This window comes from Astatotilapia calliptera, chromosome 4 (assembly GCF_964374335.1).
Source record: "Astatotilapia calliptera chromosome 4, fAstCal68.1, whole genome shotgun sequence".
Lineage (NCBI taxonomy): Eukaryota > Metazoa > Chordata > Actinopteri > Cichliformes > Cichlidae > Astatotilapia > Astatotilapia calliptera.
The window spans coordinates 1,794,758-1,818,656 of record NC_137425.1 but is presented as its reverse complement, the minus strand read 5'-3'; the positions used below and the strand labels follow the sequence as shown (position 1 = coordinate 1,818,656).

Sequence of the window (23,899 nt, the reverse complement as noted above, 5' to 3'; positions counted from 1 at the left end):
TTTATTATTTGAAAATATTTCGTTACATTGACAGTTTTAGTATGTTTTTATTCAGTCTGGATATCACAGTATAAACAGAACATTTAAAAGCAGTGGACTAAACCCTCATCAGACAGTAAACAAGTTAACAAATACCAAATCCACAGATATTTCTGCTGTAATTTTATTTTACTGTAGTTTCCAAGATCACTAAAATTATTTTAGTTGGTTTAAATAGATTTTTTAAATCTAGCGTTTATGTTTACATGGGTCCGATTTTGAGCGCCCGAGGATAACCTTAAATGACTTTGGTCCTCTGTTATATTTAAAATCCATCAGCAGCTTTTTTTCTCGGGACTTCATGTTCCCCTCAGGATGAAATATTATAATTTGAGACTTTTCATTGAGATGTATTTTAATTTATGGTGCAGTTTTACCACATTTATTGGCTTATGACCTGAATGAAATGACGATGAGCAAACAGGGTAATCTGAAACAGTCGCCGTGCTGAGCTGCTAATCATCAGCACGTTGTCATTGTGAGCATGCCTCCGGGGCTGTTTCATGGCTACGTGGTATGTCTTGTTTTCTCCTGCTCGCTGTCTGTTTCGGCCCTCACCCCCCTCTGCTTTAGTGCGCCTGGGCGTGAGATTTACGCTGCTCTTTTCCTGCTCGTCTCTTTTGGGGCTCTCGGTGTGTTCAGGCAGTAGATGGGTAATAGTAGCGGGGGGTGGCTGGGTTTCTGTTTCAGGGCTTTGTCTGTGCTCAGTCAAACTCTTGTTCCCCATGAAGCTCAGATCTGTGGTCCCTCATTGGGGCGGTGTGGGGTCTAACGGGGACAAGTGTCCCACGGCCCCATATATCACGGCCTGTCTGCCCCGCTGTAGACCACACCGTCACTCCCTGACCCTGCCGCAGATTAGCTAGGTGGCTCGCGTTCAGAGCATCAGCTGAATAGCCGCAGCAATCAAATGCAAATACGTAGAATTTAAGAAGCCTGCGTTCCCCCCCGGGGTCGTGAACAGACGGGCTCTCTGTGAGCGAGCGTGTCTGTCTGTGGTCACTGATGAGGTAATGACGGCAGAGGGATGAAGGGAAAAGATAAAGTGCTGTAACGCTACACCTCTGCATGATGGACACCCAACACTCCTGTGGAAGAGCAGGATCCTGCATCTTCATGCCCAGCCCCGCAGCCTTTTTCCTGGAAAGGGGAGCTGCTGTCCCCCCCCCCCAGCCAGAGCTCCATGTAGGCCCCCCGCAGCGCTATTACCTGCTGGACGGAGCTCTCCAGCTGGATCGCAGGGCTCATAATTATAATGCAGCAGGCTGGTTAGATGAGATGCCGTGGTAACCTGATGCAGGTATTATTCTCCGGCCCTGCTGACGGCTGCAGGTAAGAGGAGCCACCTGCTGAAACGCTAACCCTCGCCGCTTCTTCCAACAAGAAACGCTGCAAACTGAAAGTGCTAAACGCCAACACCCGATGTGGCCGGGCTGACGATGCAGCCACTTACAGCAGGCTTCAGCAGAAGAGAGCAGGGTGCCTGCCAAAACCTCAGAGAAAATGAGGTTTTCTAATCATTTAGATTAGAAAACCTCATTTTCATCAACCTCATTAACCTCAGATTAATAGTTCCTTGTATGTGAAGATTGTCCCTTATTTTCTTGTTTTATATGATTGTAAAATATGATCGAAAGCATTTAGTTCTGACACAGCTGACAGGGATGATAATTGGCAGGTTCACAGACCTGACGGTTTCTGAAGCCTCAGGATGCGGATCAGAGGTAAAGCACGGACCGCCTCGTCCTTCCCAAACTAGCAGACTTGAAACCAGCAGCTGACACCATTACGACATTTAAAAAAGCCATCTTGACATGTTTTTGGATGCTTCACATTCAGCGCAGACAACGGTGCAACACAACAATGACACTCGAGTGAGATTTCACGACGAATCACCTGGTCAGCCTGTGACTGTCCGGGTGCTCTGAGCTCAGGTTTAGTCAGTCTCAGCTCTTGTGAGCAGTCAGGATGTCTCCACTCCTGCAAGCTGCACTGCCGAATGAGGGATCTGCAGCTTATCTGCAAGATGTGAAACGGTGGACAGACGAGAAGCGGCGGGGAATACATCTTTTTTCACACAGCTAATGAAAAGCCTGTTGCCGGGGTAACTGCTGGTACCATTGTCATGTAGGACTGGAGGGAGCGGGGATGGGTGACGGTCTGTTCCTGGTGCTATGGAGGCTGTCGGGTTGATTAGGGCTGAGGAGGGATGTTGTGGATGGAGCCCCAGATTTATTGCAGCAGGGTTTTTGTGAAAGTTCACTTACCTCACCAAAGTGAGGCTCCAGAGAACAGACCCCCAAAGTGCAATGGCACAGGAAGAATTCTTCAGCTCCTTTACTTATGTAAAAGTACCAATATATCAGATTAACAACATGCCGTTACAAGGAAAAGTCCTGCTTTAAATCCTGCTTAAAGGAGAGTTTTGGCATGCTTGTTCGCACTCTTTTCTCTTTGTTAAATATCATTTCCACCTTAAGAAGCATCTGCGAGTTCATGGAGGAGTTCATGGAGCAGCATCAGGATCTATGGGTCCCTTTATGAGGTCTCACTAATGAAAATTACACAAATTAAAAAATGAAAAATGTTTTCTCCCCATAACTTTGAAAATACTCACAGTGTGAAGGTAGGACTCCATGCAACTTCAAGACAGTCGCTCCACCTCAAATCCTGCTCCATCATTTGCATGAAGACTATGGTCCAAAGTTTGAACAAATATAGTGATTGCTGTCAGATTTTAGCTTCCTTTACCAAATACTTTCTTAGATATATGTTTCTGAAAAATGCTCCTTTGAGCCACTCACAGGCCAGTGTTTTGCGCACTGAAACTCACGTTTGAACATGAATATCTCAAAAACCATTAAAGATAAAAGTCTGTTTTTTTCACTCATCTTTATATCAAAGTAAATCAGCATCTGTAATTTGGGACACATAACACCTCAGGCTAGTAAAAATATTTTAAAAAATGCATCACTTTGCAAAGTAGCATATTTGAGCACACATTAATTTAAAAAAATTCACATTGCAAAAGACAAATAGTGGTAATTTCTGAACAGTATATCATCATATTTCATAATAATGCAAAAATAAAAGACACAATTCTCTTAACTTTAATTTTTTTTGTCACAAAAACAAAGAAAATTGTATTTTTATTCAACTTTCATGTTGGATTGAGTAAATATTACAGTCCGTACCACATAAACAAAAATATCAACAGATCGAACTTTCCAGATTTACACAGAAAATAATTAAATATGTGGACATTTGTAATTTAAAAAATTGTTTGGACAAATACAATGATTTCTATGAAATGGTTGATGTTGAGGGGTCCATCACAATGTAGGTATAAAGGACACCTTTCATGTGCTCTAACTGGATTTGAACAGTGACCCATCTCACATGCTGACATGAGCCTTGAAGATCTGCCCGAGATGCACGTCATTAAATCAACGATCGGAGGCACCAACACTCATTCCTGCCCCTCCACAGTCAACAGGTGACTTACTTACATGCAAACTCCTCATCAGGACGATGGAAGAGTGCCGGTGGCTCAGTAAACACATAGAAAGCATTTTACTGCTGCAGCTTCTCCGTCACCTGATGTGATATTTATTGCTCTCTCTTCCTGCTGTTTGTGTTGCGTTGAAACATGTGAAGACGGGTCTTATCTTACTGTCACAGCAGCGCATGAAAAATCAACACCATAAAATCAAACAGAGTGGCTCTCAGCTTTTAGGGGCTGCTCGTCTGTTTGCTCAGACTATGCTGTGAAAACACCTGTGATCAGGTTTGAAACACCCAAAGAGCACATCAGTCGGCATTTTAAATACAATGCACTGTAAGCTAAATAAACAGCTATAAGGCAGATTTGGTGACATTTACTGTACATCTCCCACTGAACTTTATCTACATATTTACATTCTCTGAGTGTATTTACTGTATATAGCAAACATTTGTAAACAGTAGACACAACTCTTGTTTTTATTTGTACACTATTTATTTCTATGTATTTATTTTATTTTCCTTGATGATGATCATGATGAAGATGGAGCTGGCACAGCTGGCAGCCCTAACCCAATTGAATAAAGTATTATCAATCAATCAATCAATCAATCAATCAATCAATCAATCAATCAATCAATCAATCAATCCTTGTGCGGACGTAACATGTTAATGTATTGTTTGAGAAAGTTTAAATAAATGAGTTTAATATGAAGCAGCTTAATGACAGGGAGCACATGCTTTTAACATCAGCCATATTTGTTGTGGTTATGATACTCAGATATTCCCGGATGATCTGATATGGTCGTGTTGGTGTTGATCCTGGAACAACATAGTAAATATTAAGATGGCGCTGGAGTGACGGCAGCCTTTCCAAGTAGCTCTATCTAATCTAATCTAATCTAAATGTTGTTCCAGGATCAACATTGCAAGTGACCAATCACGTTGTTGTGACGTTATTCTTTGGCGCGCCAAGCCATTCATTCATTTATGAAATTCCAATGTTGCAAGGACAATATCAGTTCTGCTCAGCGTTTATTAAAGGGTCAGGGTCCGTTGATCGGCGGACAGAGGCGCTTTCTCGCAGCTTAAGTACAGTTTTTTGTTTTACGGCGTTTTTTCCCGAAGTCGCAAAAGTATGACGTCACAACATTCTGATTGGTCACTTGCAATGTTGATCCTGCAACAACATTTACTATGTTGATCTGGGAACAACACCAACACGACGATATCAGATCGTGCGATATTCCCAGAGGTTGTCCTGTCATGCTGAAGCTTTGAAGCAGGGCTGAAATCTCCTCTGTACACACACACACACACACACACACACACACACACACACACACACACACACACACACACACACGTGCTGCAATAAAGTGTGTGTAATTATTTTACGTTAGAAAGTACAATTTCTCCTTGCGATTTCAAAAAAAACAAAAAATAATTCACAAAATTAATGCAGGATCTACAGAAAATGAAAGAGCGATGATGTAATCGCCCAGAGTGATCTGTAATCTGGTGCCGTTGATTATGGGCCTGATAAGTTACCCTGTGTCTACACGGCCACCCTGTAGCCTCAGGAGAAAGCAGGAGTGTGTGCTGGTGTTTTTCCTCTAGAAGCTTCTGAGCTCTCTGCGGAGTTGTACTGGTCACTCCACAAACAGCTGTGTCATGTTGGTCTTCTGCTGCCTCATTCTTTCCTCTGAAGCCGCGACAAAAGGACGTCTCCCAGCCCGGCACCATGAATGGAGAGGCCCTCCCACTGTTTCCCTGCCCTTTGTCTCCTTGTTGTTACACAGAGAGTGTGTTGCTCACTGAGGCTGTGATGGATGTCGGATTACCCCTCAGACTGTGTCTTCCTGACAAAGAACACACACACACACACACACACACACACACACACACACACACACACACACACACACCACACACACAGTGTTCCTGAAGATCCTGCACACAATGACCTACAAATCTTTGCCCTGACCTCCACACCCTGAACTCGTCACATGCATATGGCACCAGCACAAATGTTGATTTTAATCCATCACTGAGCTCATATTTAATTTAACGACTCATACCATGAAACACCAGCGAGACTGAAACCAGAGTTTTGTGGAACCTGTTCAAACAGATGCTGTTTTTTCAGGACGACTTACAGTTGTTGCCCGTTGCTTGAACACTATAAAGCCATGCTTAGACTAAAGTAACACAACTTGAAGCTTGTGTCACCAGACCGCAAACACATGTACCCATACCTTAAACAAAAGCGCTGCTTTGCACCCTAGTTGCAATTATGCAACACACATGGTCCTGCATACTACACTCTATGTCATACATAAGACACTTCGTTCACAAAATGAAATTTCAGGGTGCCATTTGGAAAACACATGTATCCAAAATACAAAACACATCGGGTAATTGCAACCACTCAAATACACACCTGAAGGCACTTACTTGCAAAACTGAACACCAATTAGCCAACTACAAAAAGCCCTCAGTTTAGCCAATTCAAGAACTTTGCAAGCATGGATGGAGGGAGAGCAAGAGGAGGAGGAGGAGGAGGAGGAGGAGGAGGAGGTCGAAGAGGCCATGCACGGACCCATATTTCTGATGATATAAGAGCAACTTTGGTGGACCATGTCATCAACCACGGCCTGACTATGAGGGAAGCTGGGCAGAGAGTCCACCCACATCTAAGCCGCTTCACAGTGGCATCTGTAATACGAACATTCAGACTAGAAAGCAGGTCTGTCTTCACCTCTCTGCCTTCTACTCTACTCAGATGGTTTTTATAGTACTGTTCTACAGTATATCATCATATCAAGTGTGCAGGGTACTGCAGGGTGCTAATGCTGCTTTTGCAGCCAAAGTGGTGGTTTCTGTGAAACATAGCACGATTACTTATATTGAAGTACAGTGTTGTACAGTGGATGACACAGTACATACAGTAAAGTACTGTAAGAAAATAAGCAAAGCGATGACAGTATGTGGTTGTATTTCTCTAGAACGACTCGAAGACCTTCTGGGGAGGACGCCAACGCCTGTTCACACAACAGCAGGAACTCGCCGTCGTGGACCTAGTGAGGGCAGACAATGCCATCCGTCTCCACCAGCTACGAAAGCAAATACTTGCAGACAGGCGATTGTTCAGCAACATAGACCATGTGAGCATCACCACCATCAGACGCATCTTGGGAAAACTCAGCATCACCATGAAGCAGCTCTACAGAGTCCCATTTGAGAGAACCAGTGACAGGGTCAAAGGACTTCGAGCTGAATATGTACGGGTACGTGTAACTGTCCTTTACATGACAATACAGTATTGGTGAAATCCAGCAGCAGCTGAATATGTACCATATCAGTACCACATGGATCCATCCTGAGAGCTACACATGTAGCTGTGTGATGGGTGAGGGTGCTGTATGTGTAGCACTGTAGTACAGTAATATGTTCTCTTTGTTTTACAGAGAATCTCGGCCATGGATGGAGCTGCACAGCCTCATGAATTCATTTTCATTGATGAAGCTGGATTTGACCTGAGCAAAACAAGATGACGGGGTCGTAATGTAATTGGCCAAAGGGCAATTGTGCACGTCCCAGGGCAGCGCGGGGGAAATATCACATTGTGTGCCGCCATAAGCCTTCAAGGGCTTCTGCACCATCATGCAATACTAGGTCCATACAATAGCCAACACATACTCACATTTCTAGATGCTCTCCATGATATAGTTGTACAGAACAGACCAGATCAGCCCAGGTTTGTGGTGATATGGGATCATGTCAGTTTCCATCGGGCTGCTCTGCTCCAGGCCTGGTTCTCCAACCACAATCAATTTGAAGTGGTATGCTTGCCCCCTTACTCACCATTTTTAAACCCTATAGAGGATTTTTTTAGGCTTGGAGATGGCGAGTATATGACCGCCAACCACATGCCCGCATGCCTCTTCTGCAGGCAATGGAACAGGCCAGCGGCGACAGTCAGGTGACAGCGATCCATGGATGGTTTTGACATGCAAGAGGATATTTTCCCCGGTGCCCAGTGGGAGAGGACACTGCTTGCGATGTTGATGAGATCCTGTGGCCAGACCCCAACAGACGGCGGGATCCATGAGCCCACGTATGCACAATTGTCATAATGTTTTGTGTGTACAGTATAGTGTTTTTTCTATTACTGTATTATGTTTTTTTTGCTTGATCTGAATTCATGGTGCTGCAGTGGACAATACTGAGTAGGCCTATTTGCTTTTTTGGTTGTTTGTGTCTCCTGAAAATATGCCTTCTGCATAAACAATGGAAATCAAAGACTGCAGTGTTTTATATGAAGTAGACTAGTGTGTCCCCTGATCTGTAAGTGTTTGCATGTGATGCAAGTGTGTGTCATTTTGTCAACAGAGTTACATTTTGTCAAAGGAATGTTAGGTTTCGACAGCGGAGTTTCAGTTTGGCACAGATGTGAACGGTATATTTCCCAGTGTTGTGTCATGTTTACTTGTGTTTAGAGTTTTGGCACAATGAGCGAAGTTTTGCAAAACGTGTTCAAGCAACGGACAAAAACTGTAAAATAATATCAGCTTTTCTGAACTTACACCTGACTCACTGAACATGGAGCTCAGGGGGGTCAGTAGAGCCGGCCTGACCGTCCATCTGAGCAGTGGAGCGATTCACTCATAGCTTTACACATAAAAAGGTGCCAAAGATAAAAAGTCTCTTTGATTTTGTTATGAGAGAAATTCTAATCTTTTGTCTGTTATTTAGTTTGTAAACCCTACAATAAGTTACTAATTGATATCACCAACACACAGTTACATTTGAGCTGCAGACAATCAGGGGGCCCACGCTGACCCCCGCCCACCGCTGTGTGCATCAGAACTGGAGCACAAAGCAGTGGAAGAAGGTGCCCTGATCCGATGACATCACAACGACCAGGTGCACGCTCACCTGGAAAACACCCAAAGGATCAGTTTCTAACATCTGGGTGCAGATACCTCGCGGTGGCGTCCATGCCCCGATGGGTCAGGGGGACCAACGCAATATCAGACATGTGGTTGCTGTACGTTTATCTTTAGTGTGCAGTTTCATTCAAACTGTCTCGCACTTTGTAACCATGTGTTTTGAAAAGTGATAAAAAAACATAAAGTTATTATTATAAAAGCACGGTGGGTGTCAGGTTGTGCAGCATCCTCAGAGGCCGTGGAGATGTGGACTGCTGGATGGATGGATGGAGTTTCTCTTATCTAACTTCCTGTCATTGTTGTCTTCGAGGGCTCCGCAGCGTTCTGCTGTCCAGGTAACATAAAGGTTGGTGACTCATTGCAGTGACAGGACAATGCTCTCTAAATACCCGAGTCAGTTACCAAACATACTCTCGGCTTACATGACATTTCACACCAGCCACGAGCATTGTTTCCTTCACTTGCAGCAGGTCGTCATCTCATGCGACGATGGTCCAAAAACTGCAAGTGTTAAGCTGCTCACAGGTTCACCGGTTCCTGCACAAACAGCAGAAGTCTGGAGACATGGAAACAGTTTGGTTTTATGGCGTTGGTAACGCACACAGATGAGCTGGACACTGATACTGAGGGAAGATGTGCAGGAGGAAGATGTGCAGGAGGAAGGGTCACCTGATACCTGTGTGGAAATGTCCGGAGCCAGAGGGGAGGTGGAGGCGGCGGGGACGGACTGAAAAACAAACATAAACAGAGCCGGGCGGGGGGGGAGCGGCGTTCTTGGCGGCTACAGTTTGACCTTGGCCGGGCATGCCCGGGCCTGCCTCTCAATGCTGGGAGGGAGCCTCACTAAAGCCAGCTGCAGGACTTGGACGGCCTCAATGAGAGCAGGAAATACCACCCCGGGCAAACAAGGGCGTAGCACCCTCCCTCCACCTCGCTCCGTCTTTTAATGACGCCTTTCTTTTTCCATTTCTCAGCAGTCATCGAGCTTGGCACGCTGCACAAGCACCACAGATGCTCTTCTCTCGTTCCCGCTCCTCACTCGCTGCTTTCCAATCTTTAATTTGATTTCTTTATTTCTTTGTTCGCCTCACAGCAGAGGGAAAGCTTTCAAACGCTGCTGCTTTGCATATCTTAGACTCTGCCCTCAATAGGTGAGCTGCCGAGGCGACGACACCCCGGTCAGCCTCGGACCCCCTCGCTGCTCACACAGTCGGGGTTTACTGCACCGGTCTGAAGTCCGTCCATTCCCCCCCAGCAAAGAGGCTTCTCTGGATGCATCACAGGCTGAGTTGATGAGAGTGGACGTGGGACAGAGCGAGAAGCCGGCCCTCCACGGCGTTTCCCAAACAGCTCACAGTCGGATGTTTCTGGCAGCGCTCTTTAGCATCCAGCTCTTTATCCCGATGCTATCAGTCGGACCTTTTTAAAGGGAGCTGGCCGATCTTGGATTTCACACAGCAGTGAGCTTCATCACCGTCCTGTGAAACCGAAGAAAGGTCTGGCTCCGTTTGCAGGCCTGCAGCCTTTCAAAGATCCTTTCACACACCAGGCTTGGTGTCTGATGCAGCATCCCCAACACGTTTACACCTGATCTCGTTTTTACAATGAATTCATTGGTGTTTCTTCACGTACTCAGTTAATGAAGCAATGAAGCACTGGTAGCTGCCACATAGCACCGTTTTGTGCTGGATGTGGCTCGTCGGCCTTTAATGAACTGAACGAGGAAACGGGCCAGTGTTGGCCAGTGCTTCACTTTTATTTAGAGTAATTGATCGCCAACAGGATAAAGATGGCCCCGCCCCTCCCCGTGCATGGCTCTGTTGGAGGTTTCTTCCTGTTAAAACAGAGTTTTTCTGTCCTACTGTCGCCCGTTCTTGCTAACAGGGGGATTTGGCACTATAAAATAAAACTGAACTGAATCAAATTGAGAATATGATGAGGTTAAATTCGTGCAGAGTCAGTCTTCAGCCCTCTGTGGTGAAACGCTGACTGATGCAGATCATTGGATGAAGCTGGCCTTTCGAGACATTTTTAGAATATGTTTTTGAAGTTATGAAGAAGGACCGACACTGTCCAACGTCACTGTTCAAAGCTCTACGAGACACAGACACCCACTGGACACCTTGCTAGAATCCGACCTCCTGCTGAAAACATTTCCTCAGAGATTTTGGTCCATGGTGACATCATCACACAGCTGCTGCAGATGTGTCGTCTGCATCCACGATGAGACTCTCCCGTTCCATCTTAAAGGTGCTCTGTTAGACTGAGATCTGAGTACTGTGAACTCATCGTCATGTTTCAGAAACCAGTTTGAGATGATGACAAAGACCCTGCCCGTCACTGTGACTTGATTAACAGCCTAAATTGATCTGAGGTCAGAAAAAGTTATGCTGACCTCACAGTTGGGAAGCAAAAACATCCAGTTTTCCTTTAACTTAGCTGTGGACTTTTTCTTCCTCCTTTCCCGGATCTTCCCAAAATTAAGCCACAAGCGACATTTAGTTCCAGGTTTGGTTTAATATGTGATCTAATAACGTCTGCGGTCCTGGAATGATTGACTCGAGGAAAGCTAAACTGACAGTTCAGCTCCTATACAGTTTCACTGCAGGCCTCCGCCAGCCTGCAGCCAATCAGGAGGGAGTTACGGCCTCCCCTTCAAATCTGTTCAGCATGTATCTGCACGTCCGCTGCCGCCTGCCCGTTATCGTGATGTTAAAGTCGCCTTTACAGCTGGGTGAGCTGAGGAGGGGGGCGGGCTGCTGTGTTTGTGTGGGGTGATCTTTACACCCCCCGCCGGGGATCAGACAAACACTTATTAACTGAGAGGAATGCAAACAGACGCAGGACAGCAGCACGGAGGGCCGGGGGGAGTAAAAGGGGAAAGGGAGAGTGAAGACTCCTCCTCCTCCTCCCACATTTACTCCTTGTAAACCACCTGCTGATCAGGAGAAGCCTCCAGAGTTTTCCAGAGGAATGCAGTTTCAGTGAAAGACGAGACAAACAAGTATTCAGGCCTTTAAAAAGTCTGAATATTCAAACTGATGCTGTTCCAACATTAAATACCCCTAAAATCTTACTCCAGGCATCCGTCGGTCTAAAAACAAGACCAAGTAATCTGTTAGTGAATGAATTTACCTGAAAACAGCTGCAGAAATATAGAACAGTATATTCTTACACCTGCATAAAAGTGTGATGGTGTGTTTATTTCACACAAATCCTGAATTAAGAAACTGATCTGGAACTCCAAATGAACAATCTGAAAAGAAAAGATCTGAAAACACTGAAATAATTTAAATAACTTGTGATTTCAGTTTGATGCAAACTTCTAAATATAATAAGAAGAAAATCTGATTATTACAGACAAAGCAAATAAAGTAATTTAAAGAAGGAACATAAAATTCCTGCCTACTTCCTCCTTTGAAGCTTTGAATCTACATATTTGCTGACACCATGTTGGATTTTTGGATCCAGAAATGACCAAAAATCCTTGAACTTCACTCACAAACCTGGAGCTCAGCTTTGTTTGTCTGTTGCTACAGTAACCTCACATAGTATTGGTCACATGATGCCATTGTGGCTCCAACAGCACAAACACGGTCCAGAGGTCCAGTTCAGGTGAAGTTAGCAGCTACAGCCACCTGTCAGTCACAGAGGCCACGCCCCTGATGATGCAAACAGTTTGTGTATCAGGCTGTAAACATGTTTAGTTCTGCTGTAAAGTTTTAACATGGGAGTCTATGGGGACTGACTCACTGCTGCCTCTGCTGGACATCAGAGGAACTGCAGGCTCATTGTTAAGCCTCTGAGGTTGCTGCCTCTGATCGTCCCGTAATAATAATCATAATATTACAGTTTAAAGCACCGAAGCAACCGGTTGAAGCACAGTGAGACTCAGAGATCATTGAAAGCAGCGCTGAATCGTCCGCAAACACACGTTGAGGGTTGTTGGGAAAAGTTAGAATCCATTAGCAAACAAAGATACGACACCTGACGTCCCGAGCGCCTCTCGCGCAGTCAGATCCTCCGGCACTGACCTGCTAAAGCTGTGGTCATTAGTTCTCCTTCAGCAGCCACCCTGACCCACGACGTCCAGATGTTTACGAAGCTCTGGACCAGCCGGTCAGGATTTCACGTTTTCTGATGGACAAAGTTCAATGATGTGAAGATGAGTTTTTATCAGCCTCGCTCAGTTTTTCACCCACAGATTAATAAACACGTTGGAGTATGTTAGTCTTGATTTTTCACACAGAACAGATTCAACAGATTCCTCATTAAATATCAGAATCAGAATACTTTATTGATCCCTGGGGGAAATTATTTTTTGTTACAGTGCTCCATTATAAACCAACATTAAGACAAGACAGACAATACGCTAACTATGAATAGTACAATATATACATATATATACATACATACATACATAAGTCACTTATAAATAAATATTTGGAAAAGAAACATGTGTAGTTGTAGCAGCAAACAGTGTGTTAAGTGGATGCGTTGTACAGGGAGATGGCCACAGGCAGGAATGATTTCCTGTGTCGTTCAGTGGTACATTATGGGTAATCTCAGTCTCTCACTGAACGAGCTCCTGTGACTGACCAACATGTCATGGAGTGGGTGGGAGGTGTTATCCAACATTGTCTTTATCTTGGACAGCATCCGCCTCTCCGACACCACCTTGAGGGAGTCCAGCTCCATCCCCACAACATTGCTGGCCTTACGGATCAGTTTATTAAGTCTGTTGGCATCTGCGACCCTCAGCCTGCTCCCCCAGCATGCAACAGCATAGAGGATCGCACTGGCCACCACAGACTCATAGAAAATCCTCAGCATTTTCTGGCAGATGTTGAAGGACCTCAGTCGCCTCAAAAAATAGAGACGACTCTGGCCCTTCCTGTAAAGTGCTGTGGTGTTTTTAGCCCAGTCCAGTTTATTGTCAATGTGTACTCCAAGGTATTTATAGTCCTCCACAATGTCAACACTGACGCCCTGGATTGAAACAGGGGTCAAGTGTTTCCTGGTCTTCCTGAAGTCCACGATCAATATGACAGAAATATGACAGATGTTCAACGTCCTCTCAGACTTTTGGACCTTTAGTGTGTTTTTATTGTGTTACTGTGAATCACATCAGAGGAGGACGGCGCAAAGAAACGTCACAGAGACGTTTTACTGCTTACGAATAATCTCACGTTCATCTTTGTGTACTTTTAGTCATAATTGAATCAACTGTGTTTTCCCCACGTTATTCTAAACTTCTCTGTGGATATAAAAGAAATATGAGGAGAAGAAGAAAGTATGAAGTTATTTAAAACTGTGTTTGGAAACTTTCACAGTAATTTGTGTTGTAGCCTGAGCTGTGTTTGCACTCGGACTAAACGTTGGTTCCTCATCTTTTAGTTCCCATCTTCTGCTGCGCCGTCCTTTGTTCTGCTCCTTTGCTCCACGTGAGCAGCGCCGCTGACCTTTCGCCGTGACCTTGCTTGGCACTCTTTCCGCCCCTCTGTGTTTTAGTCACTCGGCGTCCTCGGGGCGTGTTTTGCAAGTCAACAATTCACATAAAGCAGGACACAAATGGCCGATTTTCTTCAGTTCCTTAAAAACCAGAGGATTAAGGAATCAGGGATGCTGAAAGGCCGCCACACAGCCCTCGGACTCGGGAGTTAAGCGGCTGTGAATGAGATGTGGCGACTCCAAAACAAAAGCTACTGTGTCACTCAGACGGGAACGCTGACGTCACGGCTCACAAAAGACGGAGGCTGTAAAACACCACCTCCGAGGGCTTCTTCTGGGCTTTTTTTTCTCTGTTTGAGCCAATCAAATATCCACGAGCGCTGCTGCCAAGTCCTCTCTCCAAGCAAACAGAGCCGAGAGCACGGCTACATTTTGATCCATATTGGTGGTAAAATATAGGCTCTCTGTCTCCTCGTGGGTGGCCCGGTTTGGCCAGAGGACACAGGCCTGCAGATTCTCGTAGTGGTCTCCATGGGGATGAGCAGGACGTGGGGAGGTATCTGGCTTACTGGAAACGTGGTTTATTGTTGACTTTCAGGAATGAGGAGGGGGCCGCTGCTCTGACGGCGGGGGTGACACATCCCGGTGGAGTGAACGCTCACACAGTCAGGCCTCACTTAGACTCTGGACGGGTTTCTGTGGACAGATGTGGCCCAAACACCAGCACACACCAAACATCTGCAAAGTGGATGTGACGCTGAGCCACATGCAGACTGTATATAAAAGATGGATGCAGGTTTTTAGTGAGTCTCATTCTGCTCTCAGGTGTTTGCTTTGTCAGCCGCTCGCTGTCATGTTTGTATTTTCAGTGTCACACTGAGCTCATCCGTCAGTCCTGTTTCTTCTGTGCTGCTGAATTAATTTTAACTCAGAGCATTGTTGCAAAATCGTCCCTCTCGTTTCAGTCCATGAATGAAACGAAGGATCGCGCTAACATGTTAAAACCTGCAGAATTTCACAGCTTTTGAGTAAAAAGCAGAAAAAGGATCCTGAGAAAGCAGATGAGTCAAATCTGTCATTTTTCACCCTTCAACACCAACCGTCATCCGTCCACTTCCTGACTGAGCAGGTTTTCCATGTATGGATTCTTCTTTTCCTCCACGATGCTGTGGGAATATCCCAGTATGACACCGCTGGGATTCATTGAGCTCGGATTGCAAAGGAGTGGGTCAGAGAGCGTGGATCGGTCACGACATAGTTCAGCCTTTCACCTTGTGAGAACCTCTGGGATGACATGATGTCATGGTTAACGTGTTTGGAGTGTGTATGAGTGGGTGTGAAAGGTTTCACAGTGTGAGTGTGTTGAGGTGTGGGTTTGTAGGGTGTGTATGTATATGTGGTAGACATGTGTTCATGCAGCTTTTATAAACAAACACACAAACATCCTGACAGTCCTTCTGAGTTAAAGGCAATAAAAATGTACAACATAAGAGACGCTTTTAAATATTTTACTTTTGGTTGTGACACAGTGACGTCAGAGGAAGAGCAGCTCACAGAGCCGACGCCGAGGAGCTACACGCTGTGTCCCAGCGCCCTCTGCTGGGCATGTCAGGAAGTGACGTAAAGCTATTTCTTTTGTAACCTGCAGTCAGCGGGTGTTGTGTTGGGCTTGTATTCAAATAAAGACACGATCTTTATAACTCAGTGCTCTCAGTATAATCGATCCACTGCTTAAAGAGATGTGACAGTTCTGTAAAAAGACATTTCTGCTGCCCTCTTTGGCCACATCTGTGCTGGAAAACTGATTTTTAACGTCACTGAATTATTTTCTCAATAAATTAAATTTTATTCGATTTTTAATTTATTTTGTATTTTTATTTTATGAAGAAGCCACGTTGCAAACACTGCGTACGGAATCCAGCCCGAAAGTTGTTCCTGCATCAAAATGACGTGAATTCATTTACAGCGGACAAAACTCTTTACGACACTTAAACCGAGCCAGCCTCTGGCGCCGGCGATGTGTCCCTAATAAAGTGTCGGAAGACTGTGAGCAGTAAATATTTTGCAGCCGTTTTTTCCTGCAGTCATTAAAGGAAACATGGCTCCACTGTTCCTGTTAAACGTCTGAGAATAAACGCGCTTTGTCACCTCCACCATTTACAGATATTTTAAACGAACTGAAGCTTTTCGTGACGTGAAACTTGTTTTTCTGTGCTGATCGTGGAAAACTTTGGCATGTGTCAGCAAACCGCAGCTGCTCTCGTCCTGTTTTGATCAGCTGACCTGCCTCGGTCACATGACTCGGTCCTCTTCCTCTGCTCGGCTCCTCTGAGCACCAGCGCGATCACACACCTTAAAGCGCCGCTGGATCACAGCTGCAGGGCAGGTGGAGGCACCGCGGGTGGAGGCGCCGCAGAACTCCGTGTGAAAAACGCAGTTTTAGGTTTCGGCTCTGTGGCGGCTGGAAGAGATCAGCCTGTGTTCAAACAAGAGTCCCACTGAGGGTTTGACGGAGGCCGAGACGGAGGCGTGTTTCTGGGGTTTCACCACTTTGTGTGTCACGGTAGGTAAAGAGGAGAAAAGTGAGGACGAGTTAAATTTTAAATACATTTAAAAGCAGAGTCGGGGTAGAGTCATGGAGCTGACTACAGACAGGCAGATAAGAATAGTTTGGCTTATCTCAGGATGTTTCACAGAGACCATAAACAAGATCAGAGGTCAAAGTCAGCGGCTGCACCCACAGCAATAAGATCAGACCCTCATTACACCCTGCAGCTGCGCCTCACCTCACCTGCATGTTACAAACTTCTGCTTCTGCTTTGGTTTTCCATCGCAAGCTTGAAGCACGTCCTGCTCCTAATTCCTGTCATGCTGGACTCAACTAGGGCAGCTTTGCATGATTCACAGTTCATAATAATCCTCCTTTAGCTGGTTACTTTTTGTGAACTGTAAAGTTTGCTTCTCCACCTGAGATGCCTGTGTCAGGGGAAAACTGATAAACCGGAATAAGTGTGCTCGCACTGTAAGAAGCTGTGGTCGTGTTTAACATGAACATCGAAAGATTTGTGACAGAAAACGGTTTGATTTGTTCTGCTGTGTTTCCCAGTCGTCTGTGGCTGAGCGGGCGGTGTTTGCGGTGTCCGCCTCACCTGCTGAGAGGACACAACAACCAAAAGCATGCCGTCCAACAAATCGGTGTCAGACGCTCCCATCACTCAGTTCATCAACTGCAGGATCCTGAGGGACAACGAGCTGCAGAGGTACGACACACAAAACAACACTGCAAAGAGAGCCGGTCTGAGCCAGGAAACCCAGCTTCAACTATTCTGCTGAGACGAGCGCTCAGAGCTCCTGACAGCAGTATACTCAGAGCGCCGGGTCGCAGCTCGTGGGAGTGTTTGGGGTTTTGAGCCTTTGCAGCTCAGATAAATTCAAACTTGTGCGTCCAGTTTTGATTTGATGAAGTCATTAATGATGTATGCTGTACCATGGACCAGGATGTCGTGACTGTGTGTGTGTGTGTGTGTGTGTGTGTGTGTGTGTGTGTGTGTGTGTGTGTGTGTGTGTGTGCGCGCGCGCGCGCAGAGAGGACCTGTGGGTGCGTGAGGGGAGGATTTTAGACCCAGAGAAGCTGTTCTTCGATGAGCAGGGATACGCTGACAAACGTGTGGACTGTGGGGGCAGCATCATCGCGCCGGGCTTTATAGACGTCCAGATCAACGGTACACACACACCCACAGACACACACCTTTGCATGTGTTTCAGAAGCTGCGCTGCTGCAGTAACTTTGATACCTGGTCAGACGGCGTGCTGGAACAAAGATGACAGAACTGCACAGCTTCAAACTCTTCTTAATGTTCAGTCTCTGGAGTTGAAGGTGGTGTCAGTGGCATCTGAGCTGACGCTGCAGTTTTTCAGAGTCATAGAGAGCATTGTTGCTGCTGAGGGGGCGGGGCTAGTTTACCCCGAGGGGAGTAACGGCTCGTCTTCCTGCTGCAGGAGGTTACGGCATCGACTTCTCGCAGGCGTCTGAGGACGTCAGCGATGGAGTTTCGTTTGTGGCCAAAAAGATCCTCGAGCACGGCGTGACGTCCTTCTGCCCGACTCTGGTCACCTCCCCTCCCGAAGTTTACCACAAGGTCACTGCTTCATTTTTATCAGTTCAAGTTTAGACGCGCTCGCGTGTTCAGGGGTTCCTAGTCTCTCCTTCAAAGTCATCTTCTGGAGCATCTCTGGACAGCTTCTTCCAGGCCAGCTTCTGCTTTCAGTTCCTTCACTGGAAGGTTCTGCTGCACCGCCTCCACCCGCCATCTAAAACCAAACCTGGAAACAACCAGGACGGAGCAGGGAGAGCACTGAGAGTTAAACTAAAACTGGAGATCAGGGTTGGAGGCAGCAGCACTGGAAGGTTCAGAGGTGCATCTGAAGCTGATGAAGTGAAGGCAGGTGTGAGTCGTGCATCTCCCTGAACACGCTGAGCATTTACACGTCGGGGCGCTAACGATCGGTGACGTGAAGCTTCTACGTGTAAAATCACAGCATCATCAAAATGTGTGTTCCAGGTTCTGCCTCAGGTCAAAGTTCATGATGGAGGACCACATGGAGCTGGAGTTCTCGGTGAGGTTTTACAGATGCTGTTGGTGAATGTTTGTTGTGTTCTTTGTTTATCCTCATTGATCAGAAGCTGCAGACGTGTTTGCGTAAACGATCACGCTGCAGCGGTACACGAGCGCCGACCGCGGCCGAAAATGGTGTCTGTTTCACTTCCTGTAAACTTCCGTGTGCAGGTTTTCACCTGGAGGGTCCGTTCATCAGCGCCGAGAAGAAAGGAGCCCACCCGGAGAAATACCTCCGCACCTTCAAGTCCGGAGGCCTCGAGCACCTGATGGAGGTCTACGGCAGCCTGGACGACGTTGCCATAGTGACGCTTGCTCCTGAGCTGCCCGGCAGCCAATCGGTGGTGAGGGAGCTGAGCCAGAGGGGCATCACTGTGTCTTTGGGTGAGCATCGTGTAGTCACGGCAACGATTATACAGCAAAGTGATGATGATGTAAATAATAAAACACGAAAGTTTCATTTTCAGTTTTATTTACATCATTTTTTCGTTTCTGTAATATTTGACATTTTATTTCTTAATTTGTCTTTTTTTGCATCCTTGTATTTTTTAAAATATGATTTTATTTATTTTAGATTATTTTTATTTTCTTTAAACATTTATTATTTTTGAGTTTTTTTAAAATTAAAAAAATCACATTTTTAATTTATTATTTTATTTATTTTCATTTTTAGGTGTTTTTTATTGTTTGCATTATTTATTTTAAGTGTGCTTTTATTTTGTAGATTCTTTTTAAAGATAACTTTCTAAAATGTTATTATCCTTTTTTCATTTCCATATTATTATTCAATCCTTGTTTACTTATACACTTTTCTCGTGTGCTTGTATTTTTTATTTTAATGATTGATTTCATTTTTATTTCCTGTTTCTGTTGAAATCGTGTTCCGGTTCGGTGCTGTGCGCGGTGTTAGCGTGGGCCTGTCAGTCCTCTGTAGAGCACCTGGAGCTGCTGTAATCGTCTGAGAGCGCTGATGTGAACAAAGTTTGCTCGACTGGTTCTTGCAGGTCACTCGGCGGCCGACCTGTCGCAGGCCGAGGAGGCGGTGCAGCAGGGCGCGTCCTTCATCACTCACCTGTTCAACGCCATGCTGCCTGTGAGTCCCAGCTGCTGCTCGTCTCTGAGTCAGTTTCTGTTCAGCCCGGTCGGTTTCACGCTCTCAGTAATCCTTCTGTGTCTGCTGTGGTCCAGTTCCACCATCGTGACCCGGGCATAGTGGGTCTGCTGACCAGCGACAGGATCCCCGCAGGCAGGGCGGTTTATTACGGCATGATCGCTGATGGCATCCACACCAACCCTGCAGCCCTGCGCATCGCTCACAGAGCTCACCCGTCAGGTCTGCCCGAGGTTTCTATTTCAGATCAGCAGCCAAAAGCACGAAAATCTCCCCAAATCTATTCCTAAATGTATCAGAATTTTCTTATTTTGGTTCCAGAGGTTGGTAAAAGTCTGCAAACGTGTTTAAACGTGTGGCATCACCTGGGAGTAGATGGATTTTGGACTTTCCCGTGTCTTGTGTGCTTCATACTTTCAGGTCTGGTGCTGGTGACGGACGCCATCACCGCGATGGGTCTTCCTCCCGGCCGTCACACTCTTGGCCAGCAGGTCATCGAGATCCAGGGTCTCCACGCCTACGTGGCAGGTCTGATGCTCTTCAGACGTTATTAGCTAACAGGCCCGTGGTTTCCTGAGCGATGCTGCAGAAAGGAGCAAACGCATAACTAGAACCAGAGATCGGAGAAGTCAAATAAATCGTTCTCGCGACGGTTTCATGTGTAAAACTCTGTAACGTCACTCTTTATGTGTTCAGGCACCAAGACTTTGAGTGGCAGCATCGCCACGATGGACATGTGTGTGCGCCACTTCAAGCAGGCCTCAGGTCAGTTTGTGTTACTTTAATGACTAAAACCAGGAAGTAGAATCATAATGAGCAGTGGCGCGCTGCCTCATGTAAACTCCAGCAGGTGAGACCCGGTTGCTGTGGCGATGCAGGTCAGATCATCATTGCTCTCCACTTCCTGTTCTGTCCTCCAGGCTGCAGTGTCCAGGAGGCTCTGGAAGCTGCCTCCCTGCATCCGGCTCAGCTTCTGGGAATCAGCCCCAAAAAGGGAAAGCTGGACTACGGCTCCGACGCAGGTCAGAGCCGACTGCATCTTTATTTCTGCCTCCCTGCTGTTAGAGCTGCTGTAGTTCCTCCTTTGTGTCCTCAGCGTTTTCTTGGGTGTTAATTTGGACTTTTTTCATGGTGGGGGGTGGGGGTGGGGGTGGTGGGGGGCTGTATAACAGTTGACCAAAGCCTGCAGTTCCTCTAGTGTCCAGCAGAGGCTCCAGCCAGTCTCCATAGACTCCCATGTTAAGCTTTACAGCAGAAATAAACACGTTTACAGCCAAACTGCTTCGAGAACTTCGAACTCGCTCTGTTTCAGATTTACAATAAAAGTTTTAATAAGAGTAAATAAAAAAACCATATGAATGTTGGGTGAATGTTTAGCCTCCATCTTGCACATTGTCAGTTGTGCAGCGCTTCAAAGGTCAACGGCGTTGGATTAAAGTTTAACGGCTGTAGCCGTGAGGTTCTCTGGGATCGCGCCGCCGCGCTCTGACCTTTCCTGGAGTTCATGTGCTTTCCTTTAAGTGAGGCCAGCGGCTCGATTCAGGCTGAATTTGTGAGACTTACAGTTTAACTGATCCTTCAAAGCATCGATGTTCGTCCAGATGTTCAGGAGGAAACCGTCTGCGACTGACAGAACTCCAACTTTCCACCGTCTTCTGATTCTTTTCTCTCAGCAGCGCTGCCTCCTGTCTTTCTTACACTCTGCACTATTTTGTTTTATAGACCTCGTTCTGCTCGATGAGGGCCTCAACGTCAAAGCCACTTATATTTCTGGAGAGGAGGTTTGGAGAAAAGGACAGTAGGAGATGAAGAAGGAAACTGGACCGCCTGTGCCTTTGTACATGATCGACATGTCGGGGTTTTAATGGACTGCCTGAGTGCACCAGGCACTGCCGGAAAACTGGACCAGAGTGAAATATTTCTGCATTATTAGTTTATTAAATGTCAGATGATGTGGAAAATGTTTTCCTGCTTTTCAAACTACCAAAGATTTCTGTTTATTACCCTGAAAGTCAGCGTGCTCATTGATCGTGTGTTGCTGAAAGTCTGTTGTGTTAAAGCAGCTGTATGACCTCTGCAGGGTCAGGGGTCACAGTGGATGTCACTGCACACCCTCAGTTTCTGTAAGCGTCTCTTTTTCTTTGTTGCAAATTTTACTGACACCATCAACAGAGTGTGGACAGACTGCTGCTGGTGTGGCAGCAGATTGTCTCATCGTGAGAGGGTCTGGTGGTCTCTGGTTTGAACGTTTTCAGCCTTTAAAAGAAGAAATAGTCACATCGTGGACTCATAACTGTCCGCGTGAGACCGACCTGGTGACAGGCTGTTCAGGAACTCAAAAGTAAGGGTGGGAAACTCCTGCTCAGGAAACTTTGTCATGAATCGCTCTCACGGGTGAAATGCTGCCCCCTGGCGGTGAAAGGTATAGTTAAAGGATAGTGAGAACCTCTTTACCCCTCAGGTGTCCACGAGGGTAACCCTCGTTTCTCTTTCCTGATCTGAACAGAAAGAGAAAAACCTGGAAATGAATCTGATGGTCGTCAAATCTGAGACAGATCGACAGACGCTGGCAGAGTTCAGGCTGTGCTCGCTTTAACCTTTGTGACACCAGACAGATCTGAGAGTACAAAAACTGTAACAAGCTGAGTGTTTACAGCAGGGTGAGCCTGAGCTCACTCAGATTATTCGTACACACTCAGAGCTCACAATTAGAAACACCGGACATGTTTAATCTGAAAATCCAGCACAGGAACAGGAGGGACGGTGGAAAGGACAGTCCAGTTTAATAATGACACAGTATGTAGGCTCAAACAGACACGATGTCCTTTGCAGTAACTGTGTGTGTGTGTGTGTGTGTGTGTGTGTGTGTGTGCGCCTCTCAGACACTCTTTATAAAGTAAAAGTCCTGCTTTCATTCAGTGAAAGTAAAAAAATTGTAAAAATACCGAGAGACACTAAGCAGCACAGATAAATACAAACTGATGACAGACTAATCTTCCATCTTGTAGTTTTTTAAAATTCTAATATTGGTGAAAATTTTCAGGGGAAAGGTTTAAAGCAAAGTCTCAATAAACGTAATTTTTCCTTTGATTCCAGTTTTATTTTTATTTAAATGTTTTTTTAGTTTGGATGATCACAGTGTGACGTGATTTACCTGAAGCACCAATGATCGAGCAGGATCAGGTGATCAGGGACAGAAACATAACTCACATTTTACTGATTTTGCGCATGAGTGGTAAAACTTCTCAGCGCGTGTAAAAACCTCTGTGTCCTGAAGTTACGTTTCCACGCTTTGATTCAAATTTAGCGCCGAGTTACACAGGAAGCATCAGTGATTCATAAAAACTAAACTTTGATTGTCAGTGTTTCCGTGCCGGTGGGAGCTGACGAGGCTGATCACATTTCAGCGAGATTTACGGCGGAGGCTGGTGCGCGAGAGCTGGACCGGTTCATCCTCCAGGACAGCACTGCGGGAGGAGATGGTCATCTTCCCGGAGAAGAGGCGCCATGCCCCGGCTGGCTGGCTCGGTCGGTGTCCTGTCCTGAAAACGTCCCCGCAGAATACAACCGTCCACGAGCCAGAGCGAAATAAAGAGGAAGTCACTTTCAAAATAAAAGCTCAGACACATTTTGTTTTAACAACAAATATACATAGTAATGTAGTTATAGAAGGGTATGAAAAATTTCACAACTTGCAGTATCTTTTACAAGTCATGCATACAAATACAAGTACGTAAACAAAAAAGTATACTTTAAGAGAAAACAAACAAAATAAGCGATTAAAAAAGAAAGAGGTGCTCAAGGTATAAACAAACAACATATAAATGAAGTGAAACTGAACAGTCGACACAGCTCTTGTGTTTTACATGCTTTGGAGTCAGTGCTGTCCTTTAGATTCTCTAGATAATTGGAAAGCAGGGCTTTAAAAACAAATATGTTTGGACGCTGTTGAGAAAATTTTGTGCAATGTTTGTGAAGTTCAGCAAAAATAATCAGAAGACTGATAATATATTTTTTTTCCTGGATTTATTTTATCGGTATGTGAGAGGCCAAATAGAATATGTTGAAACTTCAGTTTCAATTTTGGTGTTTATAAAATTATTTAGATCAATACAAAACATACGTGTATACGTGCATTCCCAAAGTACATGACATATTGTTTCCTCTGCACTGCTGCAAAAAGTACAAAGAGTATCAATATTTTTCTTAAATTTAACCAGATATGT

The 23,899-nt window shown here is 45.5% G+C and overlaps 1 protein-coding gene across 1 annotated transcript; it reads left to right on the top strand.

The window, feature by feature from the left end:
* The first annotated feature begins 16,107 nt into the window (after positions 1-16,107).
* amdhd2 (amidohydrolase domain containing 2) lies at positions 16,108-22,763 on the top strand. The gene is made up of 12 exons (XM_026163922.2): positions 16,108-16,509; positions 17,053-17,206; positions 17,532-17,668; positions 17,946-18,085; positions 18,509-18,563; positions 18,734-18,946; positions 19,567-19,655; positions 19,751-19,895; positions 20,094-20,201; positions 20,370-20,438; positions 20,594-20,695; positions 21,396-22,763. Exons 2-12 carry the CDS (start codon positions 17,124-17,126, stop codon positions 21,473-21,475), a joined length of 1,221 nt encoding a protein of 406 aa, XP_026019707.2. The 5' UTR covers positions 16,108-16,509; positions 17,053-17,123; the 3' UTR covers positions 21,476-22,763.
* The last annotated feature ends 1,136 nt before the right edge of the window (positions 22,764-23,899 follow it).

What these genes read in the sequence shown, in the direction of transcription:
- amdhd2 (XM_026163922.2), top strand. Translation starts at nt 17,124, where the DNA reads ATGCCGTCCAACAAATCGGTGTCAGACGCTCCCATCACTCAGTTCATC. An exon ending in CTCCCGAAGTTTACCACAAG is followed by an intron (nt 18,086 to 18,508) that starts GTCACTGCTTCA and finishes TGTGTGTTCCAG; the next exon opens with GTTCTGCCTCAGGTCAAAGT. An exon ending in TCACAGAGCTCACCCGTCAG is followed by an intron (nt 19,896 to 20,093) that starts GTCTGCCCGAGG and finishes TCATACTTTCAG; the next exon opens with GTCTGGTGCTGGTGACGGAC.